This window comes from Mizuhopecten yessoensis, unplaced genomic scaffold, assembly GCF_002113885.1.
Source record: "Mizuhopecten yessoensis strain PY_sf001 unplaced genomic scaffold, ASM211388v2 scaffold8507, whole genome shotgun sequence".
Lineage (NCBI taxonomy): Eukaryota > Metazoa > Mollusca > Bivalvia > Pectinida > Pectinidae > Mizuhopecten > Mizuhopecten yessoensis.
Window position 1 is genome coordinate 149,943 of NW_018407582.1, and position 27,413 is coordinate 177,355.

The window sequence follows — 27,413 nt, forward strand, 5'->3', positions numbered from 1 at the left end:
ATTTATTTGAACAAACTTGGTAGCCCTTCATCCCAGCATGTTACTGGCCAAATATCATCATCCTAGGCCTCTTGGTTATTCAGAAGAAGTTGATTAAAGATTTTTACATATTTGACCCCTGTGACCTTGAAAATTGATGAAGGTCATTTATTTGAACAAACTTGGTAGCCCTTCATCAAAGCATGCTTCTGGCCAAATATCATCACCCTAGGCCTTTTGGTTACTGAGAAGAAGTTGTTTAAAGTAAAAAGTTGACGCCGGACGGACGACGGACGGACGACGGACGCCGCACCATGCCATAAGCTCACTTGGCCCTTCGGGCCAGGTGAGCTAAAAATGAATGGCTTAATTTTATATATTCATTAATGAGCTTGAAGGCTTACTTGTCTCCATTGATAAAGGCAATAGGAATGGTGAATTCCTGCATCATCCTCTCCAGGTGTCTGATCATTGATACAATGCTGTAATAAGATAGAACAATACTGGTTTAGTCACAGGTACCTGTCTCAAAATTAAAGGTGTGGGTTTGTGTACCGTTTCTAGGATCACGCAGCTTCTGTTCAACTTACAGAAAAATCTGCCATTTCACAGCAATTTTCCCCTTTGAGGTTAAATTAGAATAAGATTTTCATAACAGTGTAATTGACCTTTCATATAAATCATGTCATTATTATTTTCCTTTTAACTAGGGAAAATAACTTTTACAGTACAGTACAGATAAACGGAAGGACAGAAAACAGAAGTACAGATATAAGGAAGGACAGAAGACAGTAATACAGATAAACGGAAGGACAGAAGACAGCAGGACGGATATATGGAAGGACATAAGGCAGGAGGACAAATATACGGAAGGACAGAAGACAGTAATACAGATAAACAGAAGGACAGGAGACAGTAGTACAGATATACGGAGGACAGAAGATAGTAGTAAAGATATACGGAAGGACAGAAGACATTAGTACAGATATACGGAAGGACAAAAGACAGAAGTACAGATATACGGAAGAATAGAAGACAGTAGTACAGATATACGGAAGAATAGAAGACAGTAGTACAGATTTACGGATGGACAAAAGACAGTAGTACAGATATCAGAAGGACAGAAGACAGTAGTACAGATATCAGAAGGACAGAAGACAGTAGTACAGATATCAGAAGGACAGAAGACAGTAGTACAGATATATGGAAGGACAAAAGACAGTAACAGATATATAGAAGAATAGAAGACAGTAGTACAGATATACGGGAGAATAGAAGACAGTAGTACAGAGTACAGATACAGGAAGTACAGATATACGGAAGATTAGAAGACAGTAGTACAGATATACGGAAGGACAGAAGACAGTAGTACAGATATACGGAAGGACAGAAGACAGTAGTACAGATATACAGAAGGACAGAAGACAGTAGTACAGATATACAGAAGGACAGAAGACAGTAGTACAGATATACAGAAGGACAGAAGACAGTAGTACAGATATACGGAAGGACAGAAGACAGTAGTACAGATATACGGAAGGACAGAAGACAGTAGTACAGATATACGGAAGGACAGAAGACAGTAGTACAGATATACGGAAGGACAGAAGACAGTAGTACAGATATACGGAAGGACAGAAGACAGTAGTACAGATATACGGAAGGACAGAAGACAGTAGTACAGATATACGGAAGGACAGAAGACAGTAGTACAGATATACGGAAGGACAGAAGACAGTAGTACAGATATACGGAAGGACAGAAGACAGTAGTACAGATATACGGAAGGACAGAAGACAGTAGTACAGATATACGGAAGGACAGAAGACAGTAGTACAGATATACGGAAGGACAGAAGACAGTAGTACAGATATACGGAAGGACAGAAGACAGTAGTACAGATATACGGAAGGACAAAAGACAGAAGTACAGATATACGGAAGAACAGAAGACAGTAATACAGATAAACAGAAGAACAGGAGACAGTAGTACAGATATACAGAAGGACAGAAGACAGTAATATGGATAAACAGAAGAACAGGAAACAGTAGTACAGATATACATAAGGACAAAAGACAGGAGGACAGATATACGGAAGGACAGAAGACAGGAGGACAGATATATGGAAGAACGGAAGACACCCAGATTCCAGTAAACCTGGGCCTCTATACCTCTTAGGGTGATTTAGACTAATCAATATCTTACCTTCCCCAGGTTAGACAGTAGTGTTGTTTGAACGTCAAAAACTCGGCAGACGTGTCCCGTATCTTTCCGTTCTGGATGGCAAACCTATGGGTAAGGTGTTTGATGTCACCACTAGCGGGGGTCGTAGGTGGTGGCTGTGGAGACAGATTTCAAATTCACTATAATAATGTAAGTGAAGCATCAGTGGTTTAGTGTGTCACATGTAAGATAGAGTGGACAATGCTGTGATGTACTAATTGTAAATCAATCACAAATTGTCAAAAGAGTTCACACATTAAATCTGTTTATTATGCACATACACTTGGCTTATCTATCAATGACAGTCGATAATGTAAAGAACTATATTACGATATTCATAACATCAGTGAGTTATATAATGGAGATCCATAACTTGCAGCCAACATCTAGTTATTACAGACATTTATACTTGCTGATAAAAGTTACATTACTCTCGCTAACAACACACCTACCCTAAATGATGTCTGTACATTACTCTCGCTAACAACACACCTACCCTAAATGATGTCTGTACATTACTCTCGCTAACAACACACCTACCCTAAATGATATCTGTACATTACTCTCGCTAACAACACACCTACCCTAAATGATGTCTGTACATTACTCTCGCTAACAACACACCTACCCTAAATGATGTCTGTACATTTCTTGGTTATCCTTTTGTTACTAGATCTTTTATCCATTTTCATGAAAATATTACAATTTGATATTCTTCATTTCTTAGATTTTTTCTATGTATTCATACACGTAAAACATATCCAGGCTGAGCAGTAGGTTTTTAAGAACAGGCAACATTACAGTACATGTACTCATTAAATCAATTAATGGTAATATACAGACGATATCACAACCGACACCAACATTAACCCAGAACCAGAGCTATCACAGAAATCAGATGATTCTAATCAGTCAGGGATATATATACATGTATAAATATTAACAACAGATTACTAAAGTACATTATACATATAATTGATAATACATTTGTTAAATGGTGTGCCGTGATCGTTAGCTTGTAATGTTGTATAACTATACTAATACATGTGCATAGTGATCACCAGAATCGTTTCTGATGGAGTCCAAGGTTTGCGTGCAGGGCATAAAGTGGCGGACAGAGGAAAGCTGGCTGCAAACATCTCTTTCTTTATCGCAACAGAATTTTGGACATCACATATCCGCAAAGAATGAGAATTTTGGACACAAGTTCCAGGCAAGAGGTCAATGTCGTTAAAGTAAAGACGGAAGCATGCAAGAAAAATTTATCGTAGGATTTGAATTATCAACCCATCATACTTGCCATAATTTGTAATTGTAGACATTACAATAATAAGTTTATCAGGATGCCATAGACTAGAAACTGATAATTTGTCCTATGTCTTATTTCTATGTAGTTTGTTAAAGGTGCTCGTGTAAATACAGCAGAAAGCTTGACTCTATGATAAGAATATGACATATATTATAATGGTGTCATTTCAGGTGGTAAGATTTTTGTGGTTTTGTTACTAGAACGTATTTTAGACTTCAAATCTTGTGTAGCACTGTTAATAGACAGTGTAGTGCTAAGTAACACTCGATCAAAAGCAGGACTCATACGCAGTGGTCCTGTTTGGCATATCATTTCAGGCAGTCAATATAGCAACAATGAAACTCCACAAAACATAAGTCCTGTACAGTATATGTTACAGAATACATTTAATATTACATAAAGGACAAACATTGTTCAATAGATAACTGTGTCAATCACAGAATTTTCCAGAGCCTGACACCTGCAGTTTGGAGATCACGTATGTTGCAAAGCCCACAGGAGATTACAGAAATGTTGGACAGGGTGAACGATGGTGACTGAACATATAGCCAGCATTTACATACACATGGGAACAGATTGTACCAGGTATGGTTAGCTTATACAGAAAAGAAATCATAGATTCTGAAAGGCTACAAAATAAAGAGATTTAGCACTACTGTATCTATGTAGGATGACTATACATGCATGCGTTGACCCTGAGAGTGAACCTTAATGTGGGGTAGGTAGGTAATGTCCGCGGGCCTGACTGTGCTGGAAGACTGTCCCGGGATATGGACTATCTTGTTGAGGTCAGGTGACTGTATCAACTCCTTAAAAAGGCAAGTGAGTGGCAACGGGTCATTGTAAAGCACTAATGTACAAATCTGTCACTTCTAACTGATCAGCATTTATATTCGTGTTCAAGACCAAATAAGGTTTAAAATAAGAATAACACTTAAAAACATTTTCCATAATTTTTCACAACAAATTGCATGTTGGATGTTTTTTCACGACATTCTTGTCCATTTCTTCTTTTATTATCAAACCATATTAAAAGAAGACGAAAAAACAAGAATGCAATTTGATGAGAGGTCAGGAAAAACAAGCAATGTGAATTGTAAGCCTAAAGGTAAGGTTGTTATAAGTCTGTGAGTTGTCCATGCCTCCAATGCTGTGATATCTGTATAGAACATTTCTGCCACTAGACATGTCTTTGACAGTTCTGGCACCAGTTTCTACTGTAATCATGCCAGAACTGTTCATTTTGACATCATGCATTTCATAATACCAATGAAATATATATTTATAAACAGGTTCTGTCCATTTGACCACATTTATGTACCTTCTGGAACAATCGTATTTTAGGTCCCTGAAATAAAGTGTAGAGGTTAGTTGATAAATTAGTATTCCAGACCAAAACAAACAACGACCACAAACCTAGGTCCAATCATTGATTAACACAAGGACATGGTACTACAATATAATTGTCTGAAATTTAATAAATAAAAGACCAACACAAATAGAAGTTCACCAGATGTTCTGGATTACACGAGAGTAATCTTGTACTGATGGATTCTACAAAGTAAGAAACCTCCTTCCCTACAGGAACACTACTAAGAGCTGGGTAAACCTCCTTCCCTACAGGAACACTAATAAGAGCTGGGTAAACTCTTACTGGTGTGAAAAACAACTCTACTAACCATAGCCGCAATCTTAAATAAAGATTAAAAACAATTAATTGGGAAAGACAGGATGTGAAATACCGGAACCTGTACCATACTTTAACAGGTCTTACACTAAACAGAAACTGATAGCCTCGCTTTGATGGCGGCGAACTAACCAGAGAATTACTACAGGTGCTATGACCATTATACCGGTCGGGCGAGGTGGACAGCCATGTTGTCGTCTGAAATACAGTTACTCTACAGATCACAAGGACACTCTTCTCTAAAATACTTAAAACCATTTTAACAAAAGGAATTACCGAGATAAAAGAAGAATCTTATATCTTGTTCTTCTGGAAACCAGGAAGCTTCAGACAAAATATTCAAAACAATTTAATAGTGAAGACAAATGTATGTCTTGTAATGAAGAAATATTATAGCAAATAGTTTTCTTCATTTGTCTGGAAACATTGAAAACAACCACTATATAACCTTCATCACCAAAGGATGTACCCCAGGAAGTTGAGGCTGAAATGTTACAATTTTCTGTCTTTTTGTTTGTTTATGAAACTCAATATTTTTTGTGAATAAACTAAGCTGTTATTTAAAACACTGAACAAAAACGTTTCTGGGCCCAGCCATTCAAAAAATGATAAGCTTAGTATAATTACAGGCAAGTGAAAGCTAAACTGCCAAAAATATGACCTTCTTAACAAATGTTAGATATATCTGTACCAAGAAAAGAAATGCATGTTAAATTTCGAAATATTTTTTAATAAAAGCCTTTAGAATTTTTTCGCTCTTTTCAGAAATTTGAGTACCTGGGCCCTGTTGGTTTATTTTACTGTTAACCATGTGCAAGCACTGTAAACAACAAAGTGTACAATCAGTTTAGGAACATCTCAGGTGTGACACCACGAAACCATTAATATTCCACACGTCTGCAGAACATCAAATTTTCTCTATAGTGTAAGTCTTACCCCATAATATTGATCCTGAAAATTGTTGAATACTTCACTAAATAATCATCTCTAAATTCTATTCATGAACCTCAACAAAATTTAATTGATCTTGATTTTTTATGCATTAAAACTGAAAGGGCTAATTTTACATGGTATGCAATTAGATATTTTTTTACATCAAATATCAAGTTTTTCATTGTATATGCAAACAAACTTGTAAATTAAAACCTTTATGTGGACTGATGATTTTTCTTCAGAATGGTCTTGTAAAATCTAAATATCACATTTCCATGTTCAGTAACTTATCAATTTTATTAATAATCAAAGCATATGATAATTGCAATTTGTAACATCAAATCATGCAGTTAAATCAGTATTATTACAACTGTACATGTAGTAAATCGTTTTAATAGAATATTATACAATGATTTTGTATTAAAAGAAAATTCATGCTATGAATATTCAGCACTGAAAGTAATTAAAAACTAAACATGATGAGCTGACTAACAGTTCATTGCTATGTACGGTACCTACCATTGGCTGTAGTGGCAGATCAAAGGTTTTAAGTGTGGCTGGCGTTTTTATCAATGGCATAGACGCTGACGTGGCTCGAGTCTTAGCTGAGGGGGTCCTTGTCTCCGTACTATGGGCAGACAATGGGTGTGGAGGGACTATGGGTATCCGTGTCACATTATCGTCTATTTCGGCCTTCTTTGTTGGTTTGATGTCCAGTTTTACTCCAGCCAAATGATGGGACATCTCTGTAAAGTCAACGTACATTATCTACTGGAAAATCATGTCTCATTGAATCAAATGGAGGTTAATATAAAAAGTAAAATAAAATATAACATGGAATTAGAGATGAAATATGAATTAAAGTCAACAACATGTCTGCTGAAGTGTGGTAGATTCTATTTTGGAACCACAGCATACAGCTGATACATTGGTGTTCTCAGATCACTAAAAAGAGCCTACTTGCACTTTCCAAATTATAAAAATAGCTTGCTTAGATTGAAATACATAAGTTGGCAGGTGATAGTCACAGCAAAAGTAAGATAGCAACTTAATTACAGCTGTATATAGTTTTACAGTATTGTACAACCTTAGCATAACACTGAACTTCTTAATTATGGTTCGAGTGGTACAGGACAGGTCATAGCACCCTACTTACCTGGCTGAGTTGGTTTATTTTTTACATGTGGGTCGTGAAGAGGTGCTGTCTTGTGTCGAACAGGTGAAGGGTCTAGAGTAAGTTCTGCTGCTGGTGGAATCAAACCCCTCTCCAGTAAACTCAGGATACCCTTCCTAGCATCATCTTCTGATATAGGGGGAGGGGCAATCTAAAAATAGAAACAACTTATATCAACACAGTTTTGTATTCACTTTACACCAAAAAAAACCCTTTAATTAGCTGAAACTAAACAAAACAGTAGATTTTAATTTCAAAAGCCTTCATTCACACTGGCTCCGATTATATGACATTATTTAACCTTACTGATCATGTGACTATTACAATGTATCATAGCAGTATTTCACTGTATCTGTGTGTTGATAACAACATGTGTGATAATGATCACGTATCATAATATTTCACTTTCCTGTGTGATGATAACAACATCTTATATTGTTTCATCGATTCTCTGCTATGATTATTTATGACACGTTATAATTTCTGCTCATACCTGTGGGTCGGCCCTGTTAGCTCGTGGGAGTACAGCCAGTGGTTCCACCGTTGTCCCTATCATCGGACGTGGGATATTCTGTAAGAAAGAATGTAATTGTTTTGTTTAATTAGCGATGACTAGACTTCTTTTACTGCGAAGAATACACAAACATTATCTTTACATTTCATACCTAGTTAAACTTTAAAGTTTGCATGCACCTTCAACATAAGACTTATTCACTTTTATTAAACATTGCATAGTTCCCTTAAATAAAATCAACACATAATCAGTTATGTATCTTGAAAAAAATTCTCATAATCCTGAGAGGGTCTTTGATGTTTCCTGAGTTTAAGACTGAGTAAGTGATATTCTGCAGAAATAAATAACAGCAGACATGTACGGTATCACTCAGTAACACGACACACAAACAACGAATATGATAAACTACATTAATGTATAACATTGTAATTACTATAACAGCACATTGCACACATGGACCAATGTTACACACACAAACCCATGTTTAGCAAACACCAAGTTGAAGCCTTCTTGTCAAAAGTACAATAATTGCCATCAAAAAACTAAGTTTCTAAAACTCAACAAATACAGTCACCACAAACTTTTATTAATTGTTAACTCTTGATTTTGTTTTTGGTATGATATTCCCTTCTATATGAAATCTACGGGGGTAAAGCAATGTTTGGATAAATCCAATGTAGTCGCTTCCCAGAAATCTACGGAGTAAACTAATGTTTAGATAAATGCAATGTAGCCGTTTCTCAGAAATCTACAGGGGTAAACTAATGTTTAGATAAATGCAATGTAGCTGCTTCCCAGAAATCTACGGGGTAAACTAATGTTTAGATAAATGCAATGTAGCCGTTTCCCAGAAATCTACAGGGGTAATTTAATGTTTAGATAAATGCAATGTAGCTGCTTCCGAGAAATCTACTGGGTAAACTAATGTTTAGATAAATGCAATGCAGCCGCTTCCCAGAAATCTACGGGGTAAACTAATGTTTAGATAAATGCAATGTAGCCGCTTCCGAGAAATCTTCGGGGTAAACTAATGTTTAGATAAATGCAATGTAGCCGCTTCCCAGAAATCTACGGGGTTAACTAATGTCTAGATAAATGCAATGTAGCCGCTTCCAAGGTTCAATTGATGAAAAATATGCAAATTTTTACTGTTTTGATCGTTAATTAGATATTTCGTTCATCAAAATGTGATCTAGAAAGCTGCCTTTAAGTTCAAGTAAGTAAATTTCACAGTTGTCTACCTTTGTAGATTCCAAACAGTGTTCCCTATTAAGATATTTATCATTTAAACTAATATAATCTTAAATGTTTAACACATAAATCAAACTTTGTTCTTTTTCTTATAGAATAGATCTGCGTATTGAAGAGTATTTGTGATTTTGCTACAGTTGGAGTTTTAATGCTTTACTGATGTATTTGATGGTATGACTACTATTCATTAGCTTGTTACAGTTGGAGTTTTAATACCTTACTGACGTATTTGATGGTATAACTACTATTCATTAGCTTGTTACAGTTGGAGTTTTAATACCTTACTGATGTTTTTGATGGTATAGCTACTATTCCTTAGCTTGCTACAGTTGGAGTTTTAATGCTTTACCGATGTTTTTGATTGTAGCTACTATCCCTTAGTTTGCTACAGTTGGAGTTTTAATGCTTTACTGATGTATTTGATGGTATAGCTACTATTCCTTAGCTTGCTACAGTTAGTGTTTTAATGCTTACTGAAGTATTTGATTGTAGATACTATTCCTTAGTTTGTTACAGTTAGAGTTTTAATGCTTTACTGATGTATTTGATGGTATAGCTACTATCCCTTAGTTTGTTACAGTTAGAGTTTTAATGCTTTACTGATGTATTTGATGATAGCTACTTTTCCTTAGCTTGCTACAGTTAGAGTTTTAATGCTTTACTGATGTTTTTGATGGTAGCTACTTTTCCTTAGTTTGCTACAGTTGGAGTTTTAATGCTTTACTGATGTATTTGATGGTATAGCTACTATTCCTTAGCTTGCTACAGTTGGAGTTTTAATGCTTTACTGATGTATTTGATGGTAGCTACTTTCCCTTAGTTTGCTACAGTTAGAGTTTTAATGCTCTACTGATGTACTTGATGGTATAGCTTCTATTCCTTAGCTTGCTACAGTTAGAGTTTTAATGCTTTACTGATGTATTTGATGGTAGCTACTATTCCTTAGCTTGCTACAGTTAGAGTTTTAATGCTTTACTGATGTTTTTGATGGAGTTACTTTTCCTTAGTTTGCTACAGGTTGAGTTTTAATGCTTTACTGATGTATTTGATGGTATAGCTACTTTTCCTTAGCTTGCTACAGTTAGTGTTTTAATGCTTACTGAAGTATTTGATTGTAGATACTATTCCTTAGTTTGCTACAGTTAGAGTTTTAATGCTTTACTGATGTATTTGATGGTATAGCTACTATCCCTTAGTTTGTTACAGTTAGAGTTTTAATGCTTTACTGATGTATTTGATGATAGCTACTTTTCCTTAGCTTGCTACAGTTAGAGTTTTAATGCTTTACTGATGTTTTTGATGGTAGCTACTTTTCCTTAGTTTGCTACAGTTGGAGTTTTAATGCTTTACTGATGTATTTGATGGTATAGCTACTATTCCTTAGCTTGCTACAGTTGGAGTTTTAATGCTTTACTGATGTATTTGATGGTAGCTACTTTCCCTTAGTTTGCTACAGTTAGAGTTTTAATGCTCTACTGATGTACTTGATGGTATAGCTTCTATTCCTTAGCTTGCTACAGTTAGAGTTTTAATGCTTTACTGATGTATTTGATGGTAGCTACTATTCCTTAGCTTGCTACAGTTAGAGTTTTAATGCTTTACTGATGTTTTTGATGGAGTTACTTTTCCTTAGTTTGCTACAGGTTGAGTTTTAATGCTTTACTGATGTATTTGATGGTATAGCTACTTTTCCTTAGCTTGCTACAGTTAGTGTTTTAATGCTTACTGAAGTATTTGATTGTAGATACTATTCCTTAGTTTGCTACAGTTAGAGTTTTAATGCTTTACTGATGTATTTGATGGTATAGCTACTATCCCTTAGTTTGTTACAGTTAGAGTTTTAATGCTTTACTGATGTATTTGATGGTAGCTACTTTTCCTTAGCTTGCTACAGTTAGAGTTTTAATGCTTTACTGATGTTTTTGATGGTAGCTACTATTCCTTAGTTTGCTACAGTTGGAGTTTTAATGCTTTACTGATGTATTTGATGGTTTAGCTACTATTCCTTAGCTTGCTACAGTTGGAGTTTTAATGCTTTACTGATGTACTTGATGGTATAGCTTCTATTCCTTAGCTTGCTACAGTTAAAGTTTTAATGCTTTACTGATGTATTTGGTGGTAGCTACTATTCCTTAGCTTGCTACAATTGGAGTTTTAATGCCTAACTGATGTTTTTGATGGTAGCTACTATTCCTTAGCTTGCTACAGTTAGTGTTTAATGCTCTCCTGATGTATTTGATGGTAGCTACTATTCCTAAGTTTGTTATAGTTGGAGTTTTAATGCCTTAATGATGTATTTGATGGTAAAGCTAATATTCCTTAGTTTGTTATAGTTTGAGTTTTAATGCCTTAATGATGTATTTGATGGTAAAGCTAATATTCCTTAGTTTGCTGATCTTAGTCTGTATTTGGTCAACCACATCTTGCATTAAACACACAAAATACAATCATGAGTAAGCATGTTGGGGTCAGCACAGCGGTCAGACTTTACTCACACGGGTCACTTTTATGACCACTCCGCTATTATCCTTTTGTATAAGTCTGACCTGTCTCTGAAAACATTATCAGTTATAGGTACAAAGGTGAAACGTGATCCAAATCAAACACATATCTATGTGAGCTCAAGTTTTGTGTAAAGTCCACAATAATAGGCTGATTTTTTTCAAAGTGAGTAGAAATTGCTTATAGATGGTATATTCCACTATGATATTAAGTCATCAGTTAGTTGAAACTTAATTTTAAAGACTTGGATACCTATTTGTAAGTGATTTGACCTTGCAATAAACAAGTCAAAACAAAACAGATTTCATATTGTTATAATACGTAGTATCGATAAACTAGATACTGATCATGAACAATCCATAAAGCTTCTGATCTAAATCGTGTGATATCTTAATCATATCCAAAATATTCTTTATTTTGGATAAAATAGGTTTTGAACCAAAGTTTTAATCATCATTCAGTGACAACTCCAAAGTTGACAAGTTATAAGTAACATACTCCACAGTTTCCAGTTAGAAGGGACAGACCTACCTTATTTTCATTGCGCTGAGGTATAAGTGGAAGTTGGATTCCAAAATTGTCGTTGAGAGATTGTCTGTTCTGTCCATGCATTGGGTTCAATACAGCTCTCAGTGTTAACATGTGTTTTGTCTGGTAACATAAATCATTTGATACCAATGAACTCACAGACCACAGTTTTACACAACTTGGAATATTGGTGACTGAAAATTCAAGGTAAAGTACCTTGTGGATACTGATAACAAGGAAGCCAGACTCCCTGTACAAGCCAGACTCCCTGTACAAGCCAGACTCCCTGTACATTATGCCACTAATCTCACGGTTAATATCGGATATCAAACAGGCTGCAAAAAAAACAACTAATGAACATCAGTGTTTAACCTTTTATAATGATCTCTATTAATCAACTTTTTCATTGCCCACTTATATTGAAATACATTGTAAATCTAGATTTATTTTATATTAATATAATATATATTGATAAAATGTTAAAATCAGTGTTATATTAACCTTGTAATGTCAATACTATGTTTATCCATCACCACTGACTGTGACCTTTACATGTGACCTTGACCTTACCTGTTGACCTGGAGATGGTCCCGCTACCTGAACCTGCTGTCGTTTAGGTAACAGTGCCCCTGGAGGTTGTGGCTGTCTTAGCTTCTCTCTGATAGTGAAACAATGATCAATCAAAGAAGGAAAATTGAATGCAATGCAGACCAATCAAAGAACAGCATACAACCGAACAGGTTGTCAAAGATTCTAATGAGGAAAATCTATGACTTTCAAAGGATAAAATAACCTTGACAAGTTGTTAAAAATGCTATATTGATTAAAGATAGTCTATTGATTGATAGAAAGAATGGAATTTTGAAATACCTGGTACATGTACAATAAATGTGATCAAATTTCAAAAACAGTCTATCATATACACACCTGGCAAGATACTGCTGGTCATGTGTTCTTTTCATTTCTGTTTTAGTCTTATTTCTAAGGTCCCACGTCTGTTCCATGGCCACCATGCCCGGGTCAAACCTGGTACTGAGGGCCGTGGGCAGGGTCTGTACTTGGTTGTTGTAGTGGTTGATCACCTGCTCTGTCTTCATCTAGAAACAAAGTCACTATTCTCATGTAAACATATTGTGTTCTCAGCCGACTGTTTCCTACACTTATTGCTAAGTGGTGCTATAGTAATGTATTGGTACATAAAAAGTATTATAATACCGATAATCTTTATCTAATGTTGTGAACATTATAATCAATGAGTATAAGCCCCGAAGAGCATTTATTATGATGCCATTCAGGAAACAAATGTTATCTTGGTGGAGGAAAGCTAACGATAGCAACGTCATCATGTCATCGAACAATGCTAGCCCAGCTATTAAATATCGCTTGCTTTTTCGTCACCTCTTGGGATCAAACAGAAATTCTTTGGAGAATTAATGATATGAACCAAACACATGATTGGGCAAAGTAGTATCAACTATGCGCCTTAGGGATCATGGCCTACCAAGTCACCTTCACGACTGTTATATCAAATATTAACAAATTTATCTCATAGTAATTTTGATTACCCCTAGCTAGCTGTACTGTAAAGTATATATCAAAGTTTTCACATAGCAGACATATGTGTACTGTATGATGATTTCAAGTTTTAACATCAAACAAGCATAACCATCGACTAGGTACAAAATGTTACATCATCTGCTAATGGTCTCCCACATTGCAAAAATTCAATTAATTTCAAAGCCACTGATTTAAAGATCGAGAAGTAAGAAACTGCATGCCAATGAAACTTAGCTGGCAACAATGTGGCTTTTGAATTTCAAAGGAGGGAGAGCCTGACTGACTGGCAGCCAAGTGGCTGATCAGTGTAACTTCTCAATCTTCCTTGAATCCTGACTGATGTGATAAAGGCCACTTTGACAATGACACTTAGTCAATATGCCTATAGGGCTACATGACGTCATCAGCGTCTCTCTCAAAATTTTAAATCACACAAATATTCCGTGATGTGATAAAAAGCGTCCACACGGTAAAAGGTTTTATATTGCAGACCCAATATTTGATATTTGTTCAACTTGACTTGTTTGCTTAAGTAATTGTTGAATCAAATAAAAATCAATTATTTATCATCTTGTTGAAAATTCCATTGCAAAAATTGCTATATTACGTACCGGTAGTTCAAAGGTTATATAATTTAATCAGCTATATATGTCCCTTATTTTAGTAGGACAGTTCAATTGGATCTCACTTAACACAGAAAATGACAACAAACCTGAACACTATCCTTCAGGGCACTGGTAATAATGGGCTGAACTCTACTAATTGATAATTCCAGTTTTTTCCTGGTTAAGCAAGACCTTAAATACATTGCTATCACTTGTATAGCCAAATTTCGGCATTAAAAGGATTTAAACATATGTTGAGGGGTTAAGACATGTAAAAGAATTGTCAAAAAAAATAGAAAATGTATATACTTGACAAATGTCAGCAATAAGTGAAGGAGCAGAAAAATAAGGAACATTATATCAATTTCTTGAGAGATAATCAAGGGCAAATACAGTAAAAAATTTGTTACAAGTATAGTGATGAATTATTTGAATGGATTCAAGTTTGTATTGCATAGTGATAAACAGAGGGCATTACAGTGAAGTTTTGCTAAATGCTATTTATAATCCTTTTTTTCAGAAATTCTGTGTCTATTGAATATGTCTAACAGACGACATGCAACCCACCTGTAGCCCCTCCTCAGTTTTGGCCAGGGCACTCTCCAGGTCCTTGATGTTGATGCTGCCCCCGTCCCCATGGTTAATCCTCTCTCGAAGCTGGCGGATGTCATCTTGTACCTGTTGATAGAGGAAAGTAAAGTTTATGGACTATCTATGACTGGTTAGTAACATCTACAACAATATCAAACACCAGTGCAGGAGGAAAGCAGTATCTAGAGGAGGTTTATTATTTATTGTAAATAATGACACAATTTCAAATTTTATCTGAATTGGATTGTCTTTTATTTTTCCTCTCAAACAGCTTGACAAATGAAGCTATTTGAGGCATTGTTTCTGAAACTCTGTTAAATGTACATTGAGTCATTGGCCAAAAACATTTCAAGGCGGAATAGTAATAGAGTGTATAATATGTAGGTGTGAGAGTATGGAAATTAAACACCTGAGGATACACAATTTACATATATCCTTTACACTTACATCTAACCTACCACAGCTTCCATGTTATGTAACATGGAAAGGAATTGTGAAGTGGAAAGATGCTTTCTATGCCAGCCTTCCAGCTATAATGTTATATCATCTTATTAGGAAATGTGGAATATTTTTGTTTTCATTGTGACATCACTAATACAAGTCAACCAATGTAGAGATAACATGCAACCCAATACTACCACCAATTTACATGGACTAATTCTACCCTACAACCCAATATTACCACCAAATCACATGGACTAATTCTACCCTACAACCAAATATTACAACCAATTCACATGGACTAATTCTACCCTACAACCCAATATTACCACCAATTCACATGGACTAATTCTACCCTACAACCTAATATTACCACCAATTCACATGGACTAATACTACCCTACAACCCAATATATCCACCAATTCACATGGACTAATTCTACCCTACATCCAAAGCTATAGGAGAAACAGCTTGAAACCATATAAGTTCTTGTTTATACGGGATCTTTATATGTGTATGTTTATTTTGTTTGCCTTTCTGTGATTTCCTCTGGACAATTAAATATACAGACAAATCTGGGCCCGTGTTTGGGTACTTAGACGTGTGTTCAATCGGAACATGATCCCTGTATTCCATTTCCACCTGTGTATATATACAATCAGTTAGGTATAGGACATCGACATTGATTTTCCTAATCGGGTACTAGATTTCAAAGGCAAACTGATTTGTAACCTGGGGTGTGGTGTTTATAGACTTGCTGGAATAAGTCTGCAGGCTACGTACATAGTGTGGGATCTTCAGTGTCTGATATCTAATACATTACACTGTACCTAAGTACATATGTGTACTGTCTCAGGTACCATATATACACTGTCTAGTACCATATATACACTATCTAGTACCTTATGTACACTGTCTAGTACCTTATGTACACTGTCTAGTACCTTATATGTTCACTGCCTAGTTCCTTATATACACTTTCTAATACCATATTAAATACACTGTCTAGTACCTTATATACACTGTCTAGTACCTTATATACACTGTCTAGTACCATATATACACTGTCTAGTACCTTATATACACTGTCTAGTACCATATATATACTATCTAGTACCTTATATACACTATCTAGTACCTTATATGTACACTGCCTAGTTCCTTATTTATACTTTCCAGTGCATTATGTAACAGTCTGGTGCTTTGGTCCATTGCCTGATAACTTTAATGTACTAGCTTAGGCATCCAAACTTTAAGGCACTTTGTCTAGTAGCTTAATTATATTGCCCACTACCTTTATATAGATTGCCGAGTTCTACAACAGTGTGACTGATTTTGTCTGGTATATAACGAATACAGTTTGGTACCACTGACTGCCTGGTATAGATTACATTTACTGTTTAGTAGATTATACACCCTCTGGCAGATTGTGTATACTGTCTAGTAGATTGTGTATACTGTCTGGTAGATCATGTTTACTGTCTGGTAGATTATGTATATTGTATAGTAGATTATGTATACAGTCTGGTAGATTATGTTTAGTGTCTGGTAGATCATGAACATTTTCGTGTATATTATATACACTCCCTGGTGGCTTAATATATAATATATAGAGTATTTTGTATACTATTGTATACCTGGGCCTGTATTCATGAAACCGTTCACATGCTCAAGCATGGATTCTGTGCTCAAATCAGCTTTTTTGTAACTCACTTAAATCATGTAAAACACTCAAAAAGCAAATGTAAACATTGAAAACAGTATTCAGTGAGTTTTCCAAAATCATTGAAAAAAAAAGAGATTTTTTTATTAAGTTATAACCGAATAATTTAATCTTGCTTGTAACAAGCATTTTCATTCGCTTAAAAATTTAAGTTATCAGTCCATAACGTAAAAAAAGGCGTCAAACGTTGCTTTTGATTGGCTGATACTGCAGCGCAATAATTTCTAAAAGAAAAGAGTCCATCAATAAAAGTGGATTTCCACAGGGATTGTGTATAGTAGATTAGCGGTTTATTTAGAGTACACTCCGTTTTTTTGTGTTATACCTCCATAACATGAAAAACATATTCAAGTTAATCCTTAAAACAAGAAATTAGGCTTGAGCACAAAATCCATGCTTGAGCATGAAAACGGTTTCATGAATACGATTTTTAGTAAATTTAATGAATTACCCCTGGGTCAAATCATATTCAATCATAAACCTTCAGCAACACATAAAATATGCACTGTTTGCAATTTCTACATTGAACTTATTGCATTTATTCCGCAGTGTATATCACTATTACTGGTAGCCTTGTAAGTGTGACTGCTGGGTAACCAGCTCAAAGGTTATCTACCTGTGTATTATAGTGTACACCCTCTCATAACTTCAAACAAATGTCTTCAAATGTGGTAGTTTTCCTGGTTCAGACCTTTTTTCACCCTAGTGTGCAGCTGGGGGCGACACTAACCTGTTTATAGAAGGCCTTATCTAAAACAGTATATCTGGTGCAGGTTGGGCAGACATGTTATCTATTGATTTTACAAGCCCGGGAGCATTGACTGGTGTTATAGTAAAGAGAGATTGACTGGCTAACTTGCTGGAAGTAAAATCTCCTAATCCTTGAAGTGTGTCTATAAGTCCGGGAATTCTGTGTTATAGATGTATTTAAATAATGAAAGTTTACTATACATTAGTCCATCTACCACTGATATTGGTTACAAGTGTTGAAATGAAAGCATTTAACTTTTGGATAATGTTGATCAATTTAAAACTAGAAGTTTGTTTTTGTGAACAAAAACATATGTCTCCCCTTATTATTAGCCAATAGAAAAACTTTGGTATAAAAAATTAACAAAGGGCCATATCTCTTTATATAGAGGGGCACAAGACCCGAATTTAGGATGTGACACTCCTACTTCCCAAGATACATTAAGACTATAGCAAGTTTGGTCAACGTAGGTGAAATAACATGGAAGTTATGTCGTGGACACACTTCAGTATAAAAAATAAACAAAGGGTCATAACTCTGTATATAGTGGGGCACAAAACCTGATTTTAGTATGAGAGATTCCACCTTCCCAAGATACATAAATATGGTAAGTTTGGGCAACGTAGGTGAAATAACATAGAACTTATGCTCCGGATAAACTTCGGTATTAAAATTAAACGTAGGGCCATAACTCTGTATAAAGTGAAGCACGAGACCTAATTCCAGTGCACTGCACACCTTCTGTGGGTGATGCAGGTATACTTCAAGTTTGATCAAGATATCTTTAAGGGTTTAAATTTTACGGGCCGGACAAGAATTTACTGAAAATGTTGCACTTATTTGACCTCTGACCTTGAGGTGTAGGTCACAGTGATCTAATTCCAGTGCACTGCACACCTTCTGTGGGTGATGCATGCATACCTAAAGTTTCATCAAGATATCTTTAACAGTTTAAAAGTTATGGTCCGGACAAGTTGCGATAAGAAGAACCAGAAGAAGAAGAAGAAGAAGAAGAAGAAGAAGAAGAAGAAGAAGAACCAGTACTAATACAATATGTCTCCCTTCATTCGAAGGGGAGACATAATAAAATTGCATAAAATTGAAAGATCCTTATTGTATACATGTGTGTAGGGGATACAAAGTTTATCTGTCCTCCTATGCCAATTCTGGAAATAATCTTTCCTGTATATTTTACCTTATAAACATTGAAAATGTCTTTCATTAACGTACTTGAAAAGAAAAGAAAACATTATCACCCAAAGCTGCATATTAACGGTCATGTTTCTGAAAGTGAGCTAATTCTTATACAAACAAGTCCTTAGGAATAGTCTTAATTCTAATAGACAGCTGGTCCTAATAAGTTGTCTTAATCTTACTGACAGGTCCTAAACAGTTATTTAAATTGATACAGACAGGTCCTAAGGAGTTGTCTTAATCTTATTTTATAGACAGATCCTAAGGAGTTGTCTTAATCTTATTTTATAGACAGGCCCTAAGGAGTTGTCTTAATCTTATACAGACAGGTCCTAAGGAGTTGTCTTTATCTTATTTTATAGACAGATCCTAAGGAGTTGTCTTAATCTTATTTTATAGAGAGATCATAAGGAGTTGTCTTAATCTTATTTATAGACAGGTCCTAAGGAGTTGTCTTAATCTTATACAGACAGGTCCTAAGGAGTTGTCTTTATCTTATTTTATAGACAGATCCTAAGGAGTTGTCTTAATCTTATTTTATAGACATGTCCTAAGGAGTTGTCTTAATCTTATTTTATAGACAGGTCCTAAGGAGTTGTCTTAATCTTATACAGACAGGTCCTAAGGATTTGTCTTTATCTTATACAGACAGGTCCTAAGGATTTGTCTTAATCTTATTTTATAGAGAGATCATAAGGAGTTGTCTTAATCTTATTTTATAGACAGGTCCTAAGGAGTTGTCTTAATCTTATACAGACAGGTCCTAAGGAGTTGTTTTAATCTTATACAGACAAGTTCCAAGTAGTTGTCTGAATCTTGACTAGACAGGTCCTTAGAAGTTCATTGTCTTAAGCTTGACATATTCCATCAAAATATTTTTCACTCAAATATAAAGAATTTCCTTAAGAGTCAGCATTTTGCATCCTGCATCCAGCTTTGTATTTGATAGTATTTAGTTTTACCATACTGTATATATAACAAGGCATTGATTAAGTCAATGGAGTCCTGAGTGCTAACAGGGCCAAATGTTTTAATAGTACCTAACAAGTGGCATCTACAGGAAAGAAATTATGGGTACCTCATGTTAATGGCCATAAAATACAACTGGTGAAATATCAGACAATCTACCACATATAAGACTACAAGTAATTTCGATATTGGGAAAACTTTAAATCTACTAGAGGTAATTTTAATTATAAAGTCATAATAGAACATGTTCTACTTGGATGAGCGTGAATAAACACTTATCCCTAAACAGTTCAATCTACACAAACAAAATGCAAGTAACGCTATACCGGCTAAAACACCTTCACAGCTATAAAAGAATATAGCCACCAAAAAGATCAATTTACACCTCTAAAACCTTTTAATATTTTACATACCCAGATTTCAATGTACATAAGAATGTAGTCTGTTTTGTAAATATCTGTGATTAATCTCGGTGTCCTGACATGTATAAGTGGCTTGGTCTGATCAATGTACTGTTAGGAAATTTTCTTGCTAATGATATACCATATAAAAACTAAATTTTGTGGAAAGTATGAAAGATATAGAATGTGCACGACATCTATACAATAGATCGCTAAGACTCTAAAGTAAAATTAAAATGGCAAACCTGTAGAAGACTTTGGTAAATAATAGTAAGTATACTCTTTATTGTAGCTAAGAGTGCCTTGTGTCCAAGCATTATATCGTGTTGATAATTACACATATTTTTGAAATATTTGTTCAATTGATTTGCTCTACAGGATAATTAACGAACAAATACAAACCACAGTAGGACTTGATAAACTATTGGTTTTTTATTTATAACAGCCTTATAAACCACAGTAGGACTTGATAAACTATTGATGTTTTATTTATAACAGCCTATAAACCACAGTAGGACTTGATAAACTATTGGTGTTTTATTTATAACAGCCTACTCGACAGGGAAGAACTGTTTACAACATAAGTGGATAGTGATAAATTACAGCTTAATATACTATAGACTGCATGTGTGGTAATTATAATCAGTATATTATCTAATGTCACTACCTTAATATAACTATAGAAAATGGTCGAGTGACCGTCCAAAATGTTTGTTAAAGCTGTCACAAGAAGTAACTGAAGCATTGCGAGATTATTGAAGATTTTGTAATCTTATCCTAATCTGTTAAGGGTATAACAACCTTACCCTAATCTATAGTATGGTTTTTAAACACACATGACTGTTGGAGCTAATTATTTTGATTACTGGGATTGTTTTGTTACATGGCAGAATGTGTACAGGATTTCCATTTTCCACAGATTGAGGACTGTCCCTTAGGAGCTTGTTATTGAGAACAAAGCCTCCGACAGGACTGTCCCTAAGGAGCTTGTTACTGAGAACAAAGCCTCAGACAAGACTGTCCCTTAATTAGAAGATTGTTACTGAAAACAAAACCTCAGGCAGGACTGTCCCTAAGGAGCTTGTAACTGAGAAAAATCCTCAAACAGGACTGTCCCTAAGGAGCTTGTTATTGAGAACAAAGCCTCAGACAAGACTGTCCCTAAGGAGCTTGTTATTGAGAACAAAGCCTCAGACAAGACTGTCCCTAAGGAGCTTGTTATTGAGAACAAAGCCTCAGACAGGACTGTCCCTAAGGAGCTTGTTATTGAGAACAAAGCCTCAGACAAGACTGTCCCTTAATTAGAAGATTGTTACTGAAAACAAAACCTCAGACAGGACTGTCCCTAAGGAGCTTGTTATTGAGAACAAAGCCTCAGACAAGACTGTCCCTTAATTAGAAGATTGTTACTGAAAACAAAACCTCAGACAGGACTGTCCCTAAGGAGCTTGTTATTGAGAACAAAGCCTCAGACAAGACTGTCCCTTAATTAGAAGATTGTTACTGAAAACAAAACCTCAGACAGGACTGTCCCTAAGGAGCTTGTTATTGAGAACAAAGCCTCAGACAAGACTGTCCCTTAATTAGAAGATTGTTACTGAAAACAAAACCTCAGACAGGACTGTCCCTAAGGAGCTTGTTATTGAGAACAAAGCCTCAGACAGGACTGTCCCTTAGGAGCTTGTTACTGAGAACAAAGCCTCAGACTGGACTGTCCCTTAGGAGCTTGTTACTGAGAACAAAGCCTCAGACAGGACTGTCCCTTAGGAGCTTGTACTCAGAGAACAAAGCCTCAGACAGGACTGTCCCTAAGGAGCTAGTACTCAGAGAACAAAGTCTCAGACTGTCCTGTCCCCTTAGGAGCTTGTTACTGAGAACAAAGCCTCAGACAGGACTGTCCCTTAGGAGCTTGTACTCAGAGAACAAAGTCTCAGACTGTCCTGTCCCTTAGGAGCTTGTACTCAGAGAACAAAGCCTCAGACTGGACTGTCCCTTAGGAGCTTGTTACTGAGAACAAAGCCTCAGACAGGACTGTTCCTTAGGAGCTTGTTATTGAGAACAAAGCCTCAGACATGACTGTTCCTTAGGAACTTGTTATTGAGAACAAAGCCTCAGACAGGACTGTTCCTTAGGAGCTTGTTATTGAGGATAAAGCCTCAGACAGGACTGTCCCTTGCTTACTGAAAATAGTCAATGTCCCTGAATGGGCTTGTTACTGAACAATCGGTCATATAGGACTGTCTTAAAATAAAGGCTTCTTAATGAGAACCTACCCTCATAAAATCATAGGCCTTAAACCTTAGGGTCTAATTACTGAACAGCACCTCAAATAGAACTGTCCTTACCCTCAGATATAACTGTCCCTACCCTCAGATATAACTGTCCCTACCCTCAGATAACTGTCCCTACCCTCAGATATAACTGTCCTTCAAGGTTTTGTCACTGTTTGTATGTCTGGTATCGGTTACAGAAACACATACAGGGTACTGAGGTTTTCTCCCACAACGACACCCTGCACACTTCCATCTGAACCAACATGACTAATTAATCAAGGTTTATAAAATTAGTTTTTAGCTAAGGCGTTAGCCGCCAGCTATTGGTATTACTTNGATTGTTCTTAAAATATCATACATTCAACTTATAACCAAGCAACAGATTCTCCCCAGAAATACACCCTTACAGTTTTACCTCTTTGACAACTTGTGAATAATCCACATCCTTACAGACAGAACCTTTCTTTTTCACCTCCCGAGCGTGGAAGGGATACGGGAGCGCAGGAAGACTCACACTGCTGTGCAGTTCAAACACAGTCCTCTTTTCTGTCATTTTATAAATCTACCTGGAAAATTGTCCTTTTCCTTTGGAAATCGAAAACTTACTATTTTTCACTAAAATGTTAACACATCCTGATTGCACATTTGATTTTTAGTTAGTATTATCACAGGTAATCCATTGACCAGCGGGTGTCGCTCTTCTGGCAATGATGTAATATTTAATGTCTGTGTACCTGGAAATTATAACATCTTCTGACTTACAACAAAGGAAACAGGCTCTAAGACAGTTACACATAGCAGTGTACACGTGAGAACTGAGTTATCAGACAATCTTACTTGTATACTGATCACTGACTATGTATCTCTGTAAACAGTCAATATCTACAACACCTCATTATGAACTCTGGGATAGAATGAATCCCGATGATAGGTTCTATATCCTCATATTAAAATTTAAATGTCTGCAGTGTACTCGAGTCCCATTTCTTTCAAATCCGATCAATATTTTGAACACATACCACTTCTTGCACAAAACAATTAAATGTATATATGCCTAAGTAATGGTACTGTAATGTTTGGGTCGAGTACAAACAGTATAAAAATGATTTTTAGTGATTAGAAGCGTATTAAATTACACAGAACTATAATGTGTATAAATGTTTACAAAATATTGTACTAAACAAAGGCAACTACCAAAGTAAAAAAGTCAATGATACAACTGTAGATAAGAGTATTAATTATATTTGTGTGATCAAAGGTTATCTTAGATGTAAGCCAATAAACATGACTGTACTACATGTTTATACTAATTATCATATTTTAGAATATCACATGATGCTAACTTCTCCTGAATAAGGCTTTGACTGATCATGAGATATAGGTTTTTACCATTTAAAGGTTTGAATTAACTTCATTTTTATTTTGATCAATACCAGCATTTACACTATATATAAGATAGCAAGTCTTTTGTTATCTATGGAGAAGGTGAAGCTAACTTGTCCATTCAAACTACAGTATAACATGAACTAGAAGGTACCCAAAATGACTTTTCAAAGAAAATTCTACACATTTCCTATTCAGTTACTGCATATAATCAGTAATTTTTACTACGATGAAAAAATAGTTGCCTTTATAATTAGCTTTCATTTTGTGTATTTCTTAGAAAATGACTATTACATCACCAGACACTGCATTCATAGTCTCATGATAATAAGCTGACATTTTATATAAAGAAAGACACTTTCCTTGACCCCACGTGCACCTGCTTATGACAGAGCCTGTCAATCCTACTGCCCACAGGTATTATATGGAGTCCCTATTAAAATCATGCACTCAGTCCAGTACACAAGGCATGAGTTAATATAAGGAAGGTTTGTACAGGTAATCTTGAAATTCTTCATAGGATTAAATGTCAATTCATAATCCTTTCATAAAAAAGTATTGTTGCCATAATGCAAAAAAATGGCATAACACATATATCAGGGTAAAAAGTTTTCCCCTCTGCCCTATAGGCCTGTACGGGTGTGAACTATGGCAACTGTCTAGAACGTTAACTGAACTAATCAAATAAGAGCGCGCTCAAAATTTTATCGTAAAATCCATTCAAGGGTTAAACATTAGAACTAGAACTGATATGGCCAACTCCTTAATTGGATGGACCTCCATAGAAGCTTACCGGGATACATTGATAGAAGAAAACTTTTATTTCTCGGTCATCTTTGTAGACTGGACAGTAAATACTTAACTCATACTATATTTCTCAAATGCCTATTCATGCATATTTTGAAGGAGTCCTGTCAAACTGGTTTTTATTCCTGATATTGTGAGAATACTTCGCAAGTATGATTTGTTCAGTTATCTGTTGCAGTATATTTCAGATACAGTTTTTCCAAGTAGTTCATCATGGAAGTCAATTTCTATAAAGCAGTTTATAATTGAGAAGAATTAATGATGTACGATAGAATGAACAACGATTCAGATTTAAAATATTTTTGCTTATTCATGATGTAATTTCTCCACATATTTTATGGACAGTAGCATTAAAATTCCCTGAACATCTAACTTCTAAGCAAGATAAGCAATATAGTTCGATTATGTGCTACTTTAAGATCAACAAATATTATTGAATTATGCCATTTTTGTGGTATTTTACATAATGACTGTATAACACATATAGTACTCCATTGTACAAAAAACTGAAAGTCTTAGAGACGATCTATGGTGTTTTATAAGTATGGCTTTTGATATAGAACTTGGTGTGTTCTTATACTCTTTGTCTGATTATGATTTAATTCATGTATTACTTGGGGGTAGCCTTCCCCACATATTGAGCTCATCTGATTATGTAACCTTTGTACTGCATAATGCTATTTTTATTGACAAAATGTTGCTGTTGTATCAGCGTTAATAATGAAATTACACGTACAAATGTACGCACAATAGCAATGTCTACCTAATTAATATTTTTTCTCTTATTGTGTGTGTGTTTATGTGTGGGTAAGCCTGAGAGGACCTTGTTGGTAGGGCTTTCCCCACCCCTTGGAAACCTCAGGATTCCCAGGCATTCTAATTATTTTGTATGATTTGCTGTTAACGAGACCATTCTTTCTGTATTTACTAAACTAATTCAAGATTCATTAACTTCTCTCTTCATCTCTGTAGTTAACTGATGTATTTATGTGCATTTAAGTATCAATTAATAATATTTGATTTGTATTTTGACTACACTGTATATTTTTGTAACTCTTCAATTTGGAGGAAATAAAGAAATAATAATACAGGGTCAAATGACCCTCCAACATACACAGGTCAAATAACCCTCCCACACACATAGGTCATACACAGGTCAAATAACCCTCCCACACGTATACAATGTAGGTCATACAGGGTCAAATGATCGACCCTCCAAAATACACAGGTCAAATAACCCTCCCACACACATAGGTCATACAGGGTCAAATGACCCTTCAACAAACACAGGTCAAATACCTCTCACACACATAGGTCATACAGGGTAAAATGTCCGTCCAACATACACAGGTCAAATAACCCTCCCACACACATAGGTCATACAGGGTCAAATGACCCTCCAACAAACACAGGTCAAATACCTGTCACACACATAGGTCATACAGGGTAAAATGTCCGTCCAACATATACAGGTCAAATAACCCTCCCACACACATAGGTAATACAGGGTCAAATGACCCTCCAACAAACACAGGTCAAATACCTGTCACACACATAGGTCATACAGGGTAAAATGTCCGTCCAACATACACAGGTCAAATAACCCTCCCACACACATAGGTCATACGGGGTAAAATGTCCCTCCAACATTACATACACAGGTCAAATAACTCTCCCTCACACATAGGTCATACAAGGTCAAATGTCCCTCCAACATACAAAGGTCACACAGTTCAAATAACCCTCCCTCACACAAAGGTCATACAAGGTCAAATGACCCCATTCAATATCATGACCCTTTAACATACACAGGTCACTTAACCCTCCCATACACACAGGTCATGCAAGGTCAAATGACCCTGTAACATGCACAAGTTACACAGGTCAAATAACCCTCGCATACACACAAGTCATGTAAAGTCAAATGACCCTTAACATACACTGGTCTCACAGGTCAAATAGCCCCCCCACACACAGGTCATAGAAGGTAAAATGCCCCCCAACATACACAGATCATGCACACAACAGGGATATTCAATTCCACAGGCCTGACACTCAGAGTTAGAAGGATATATGATAGGGTAAGAGGAAATGTTCATTATTTAATACAAATATGGCTGAGGCGCTGCCTGCAGGTTACTGCTTTACAATTGAAACTGTATTTCATTTAAAAAACGTATTATATACAAGTCATGAACATTTATTGTTGAAGTGCCAGTGTGTTGCAGCATTATGAAACAAAACAAAATAATGCACCATACTAAGCTGTAGGTCTGGATTTCAAATGGAAACATCTAGAGATTCAAAAGACCTTGGGGTTACATAATATTTTCAATACTGCACCAAATCAATACTGAGCAATCTCAGATAAGTAGAAGGAATCCCTTAAGCTTTCACCCAGACAAATCATTGTTCTATACAAACCATAAATAAAAAATTAATTACTATTAATATTGATCTTGTTTTAGGCTTTCAGTCGCGTGGTACGTTATATTCTAGTCGCTGGGTAAGTTATATCCTATTAGGATATATAGTACCCAGCGACTGAAAGCCTAAAACAAATCAATGTTAATAGTAGGTGCGTGCCCCTGTCCCCAGCTGGTGCCACCCACTCATA

At 35.7% G+C, this 27,413-nt stretch overlaps 1 protein-coding gene across 7 annotated transcripts in view; it reads right to left on the bottom strand.

Moving 5' to 3' along the window:
• LOC110456088 (IQ domain-containing protein H-like) overlaps positions 1 to 27,413 on the bottom strand; it is a 45,901-nt gene that overhangs the window by 14,522 nt on the left and 3,966 nt on the right. Inside the window, exons 1-12 of one of the 7 annotated variants that reach the window (XM_021506627.1) lie at positions 23,022 to 23,268; positions 14,830 to 14,940; positions 13,028 to 13,197; positions 12,671 to 12,758; positions 12,104 to 12,223; positions 11,566 to 11,622; positions 7,799 to 7,876; positions 7,288 to 7,456; positions 6,651 to 6,877; positions 4,219 to 4,320; positions 2,185 to 2,318; positions 384 to 461 (exon numbers count right to left, since the gene is read on the bottom strand). In XM_021506627.1, coding sequence (XP_021362302.1) covers positions 384 to 461; positions 2,185 to 2,318; positions 4,219 to 4,320; positions 6,651 to 6,877; positions 7,288 to 7,456; positions 7,799 to 7,876; positions 11,566 to 11,622; positions 12,104 to 12,223; positions 12,671 to 12,758; positions 13,028 to 13,197; positions 14,830 to 14,940; positions 23,022 to 23,159 — 1,472 coding nt within the window. In that variant the 5' untranslated portion in view covers positions 23,160 to 23,268. Of the gene's footprint in view, positions 1 to 383; positions 462 to 2,184; positions 2,319 to 4,218; positions 4,321 to 4,832; positions 4,860 to 6,134; positions 6,150 to 6,650; positions 6,878 to 7,287; positions 7,457 to 7,798; positions 7,877 to 11,565; positions 11,623 to 12,103; positions 12,224 to 12,670; positions 12,759 to 13,027; positions 13,198 to 14,829; positions 14,941 to 23,021; positions 23,269 to 27,413 lie in introns of those variants that run through there. The other 6 variants (XM_021506629.1, XM_021506632.1, XM_021506630.1 and 3 more) reach the window with 6 other exon arrangements.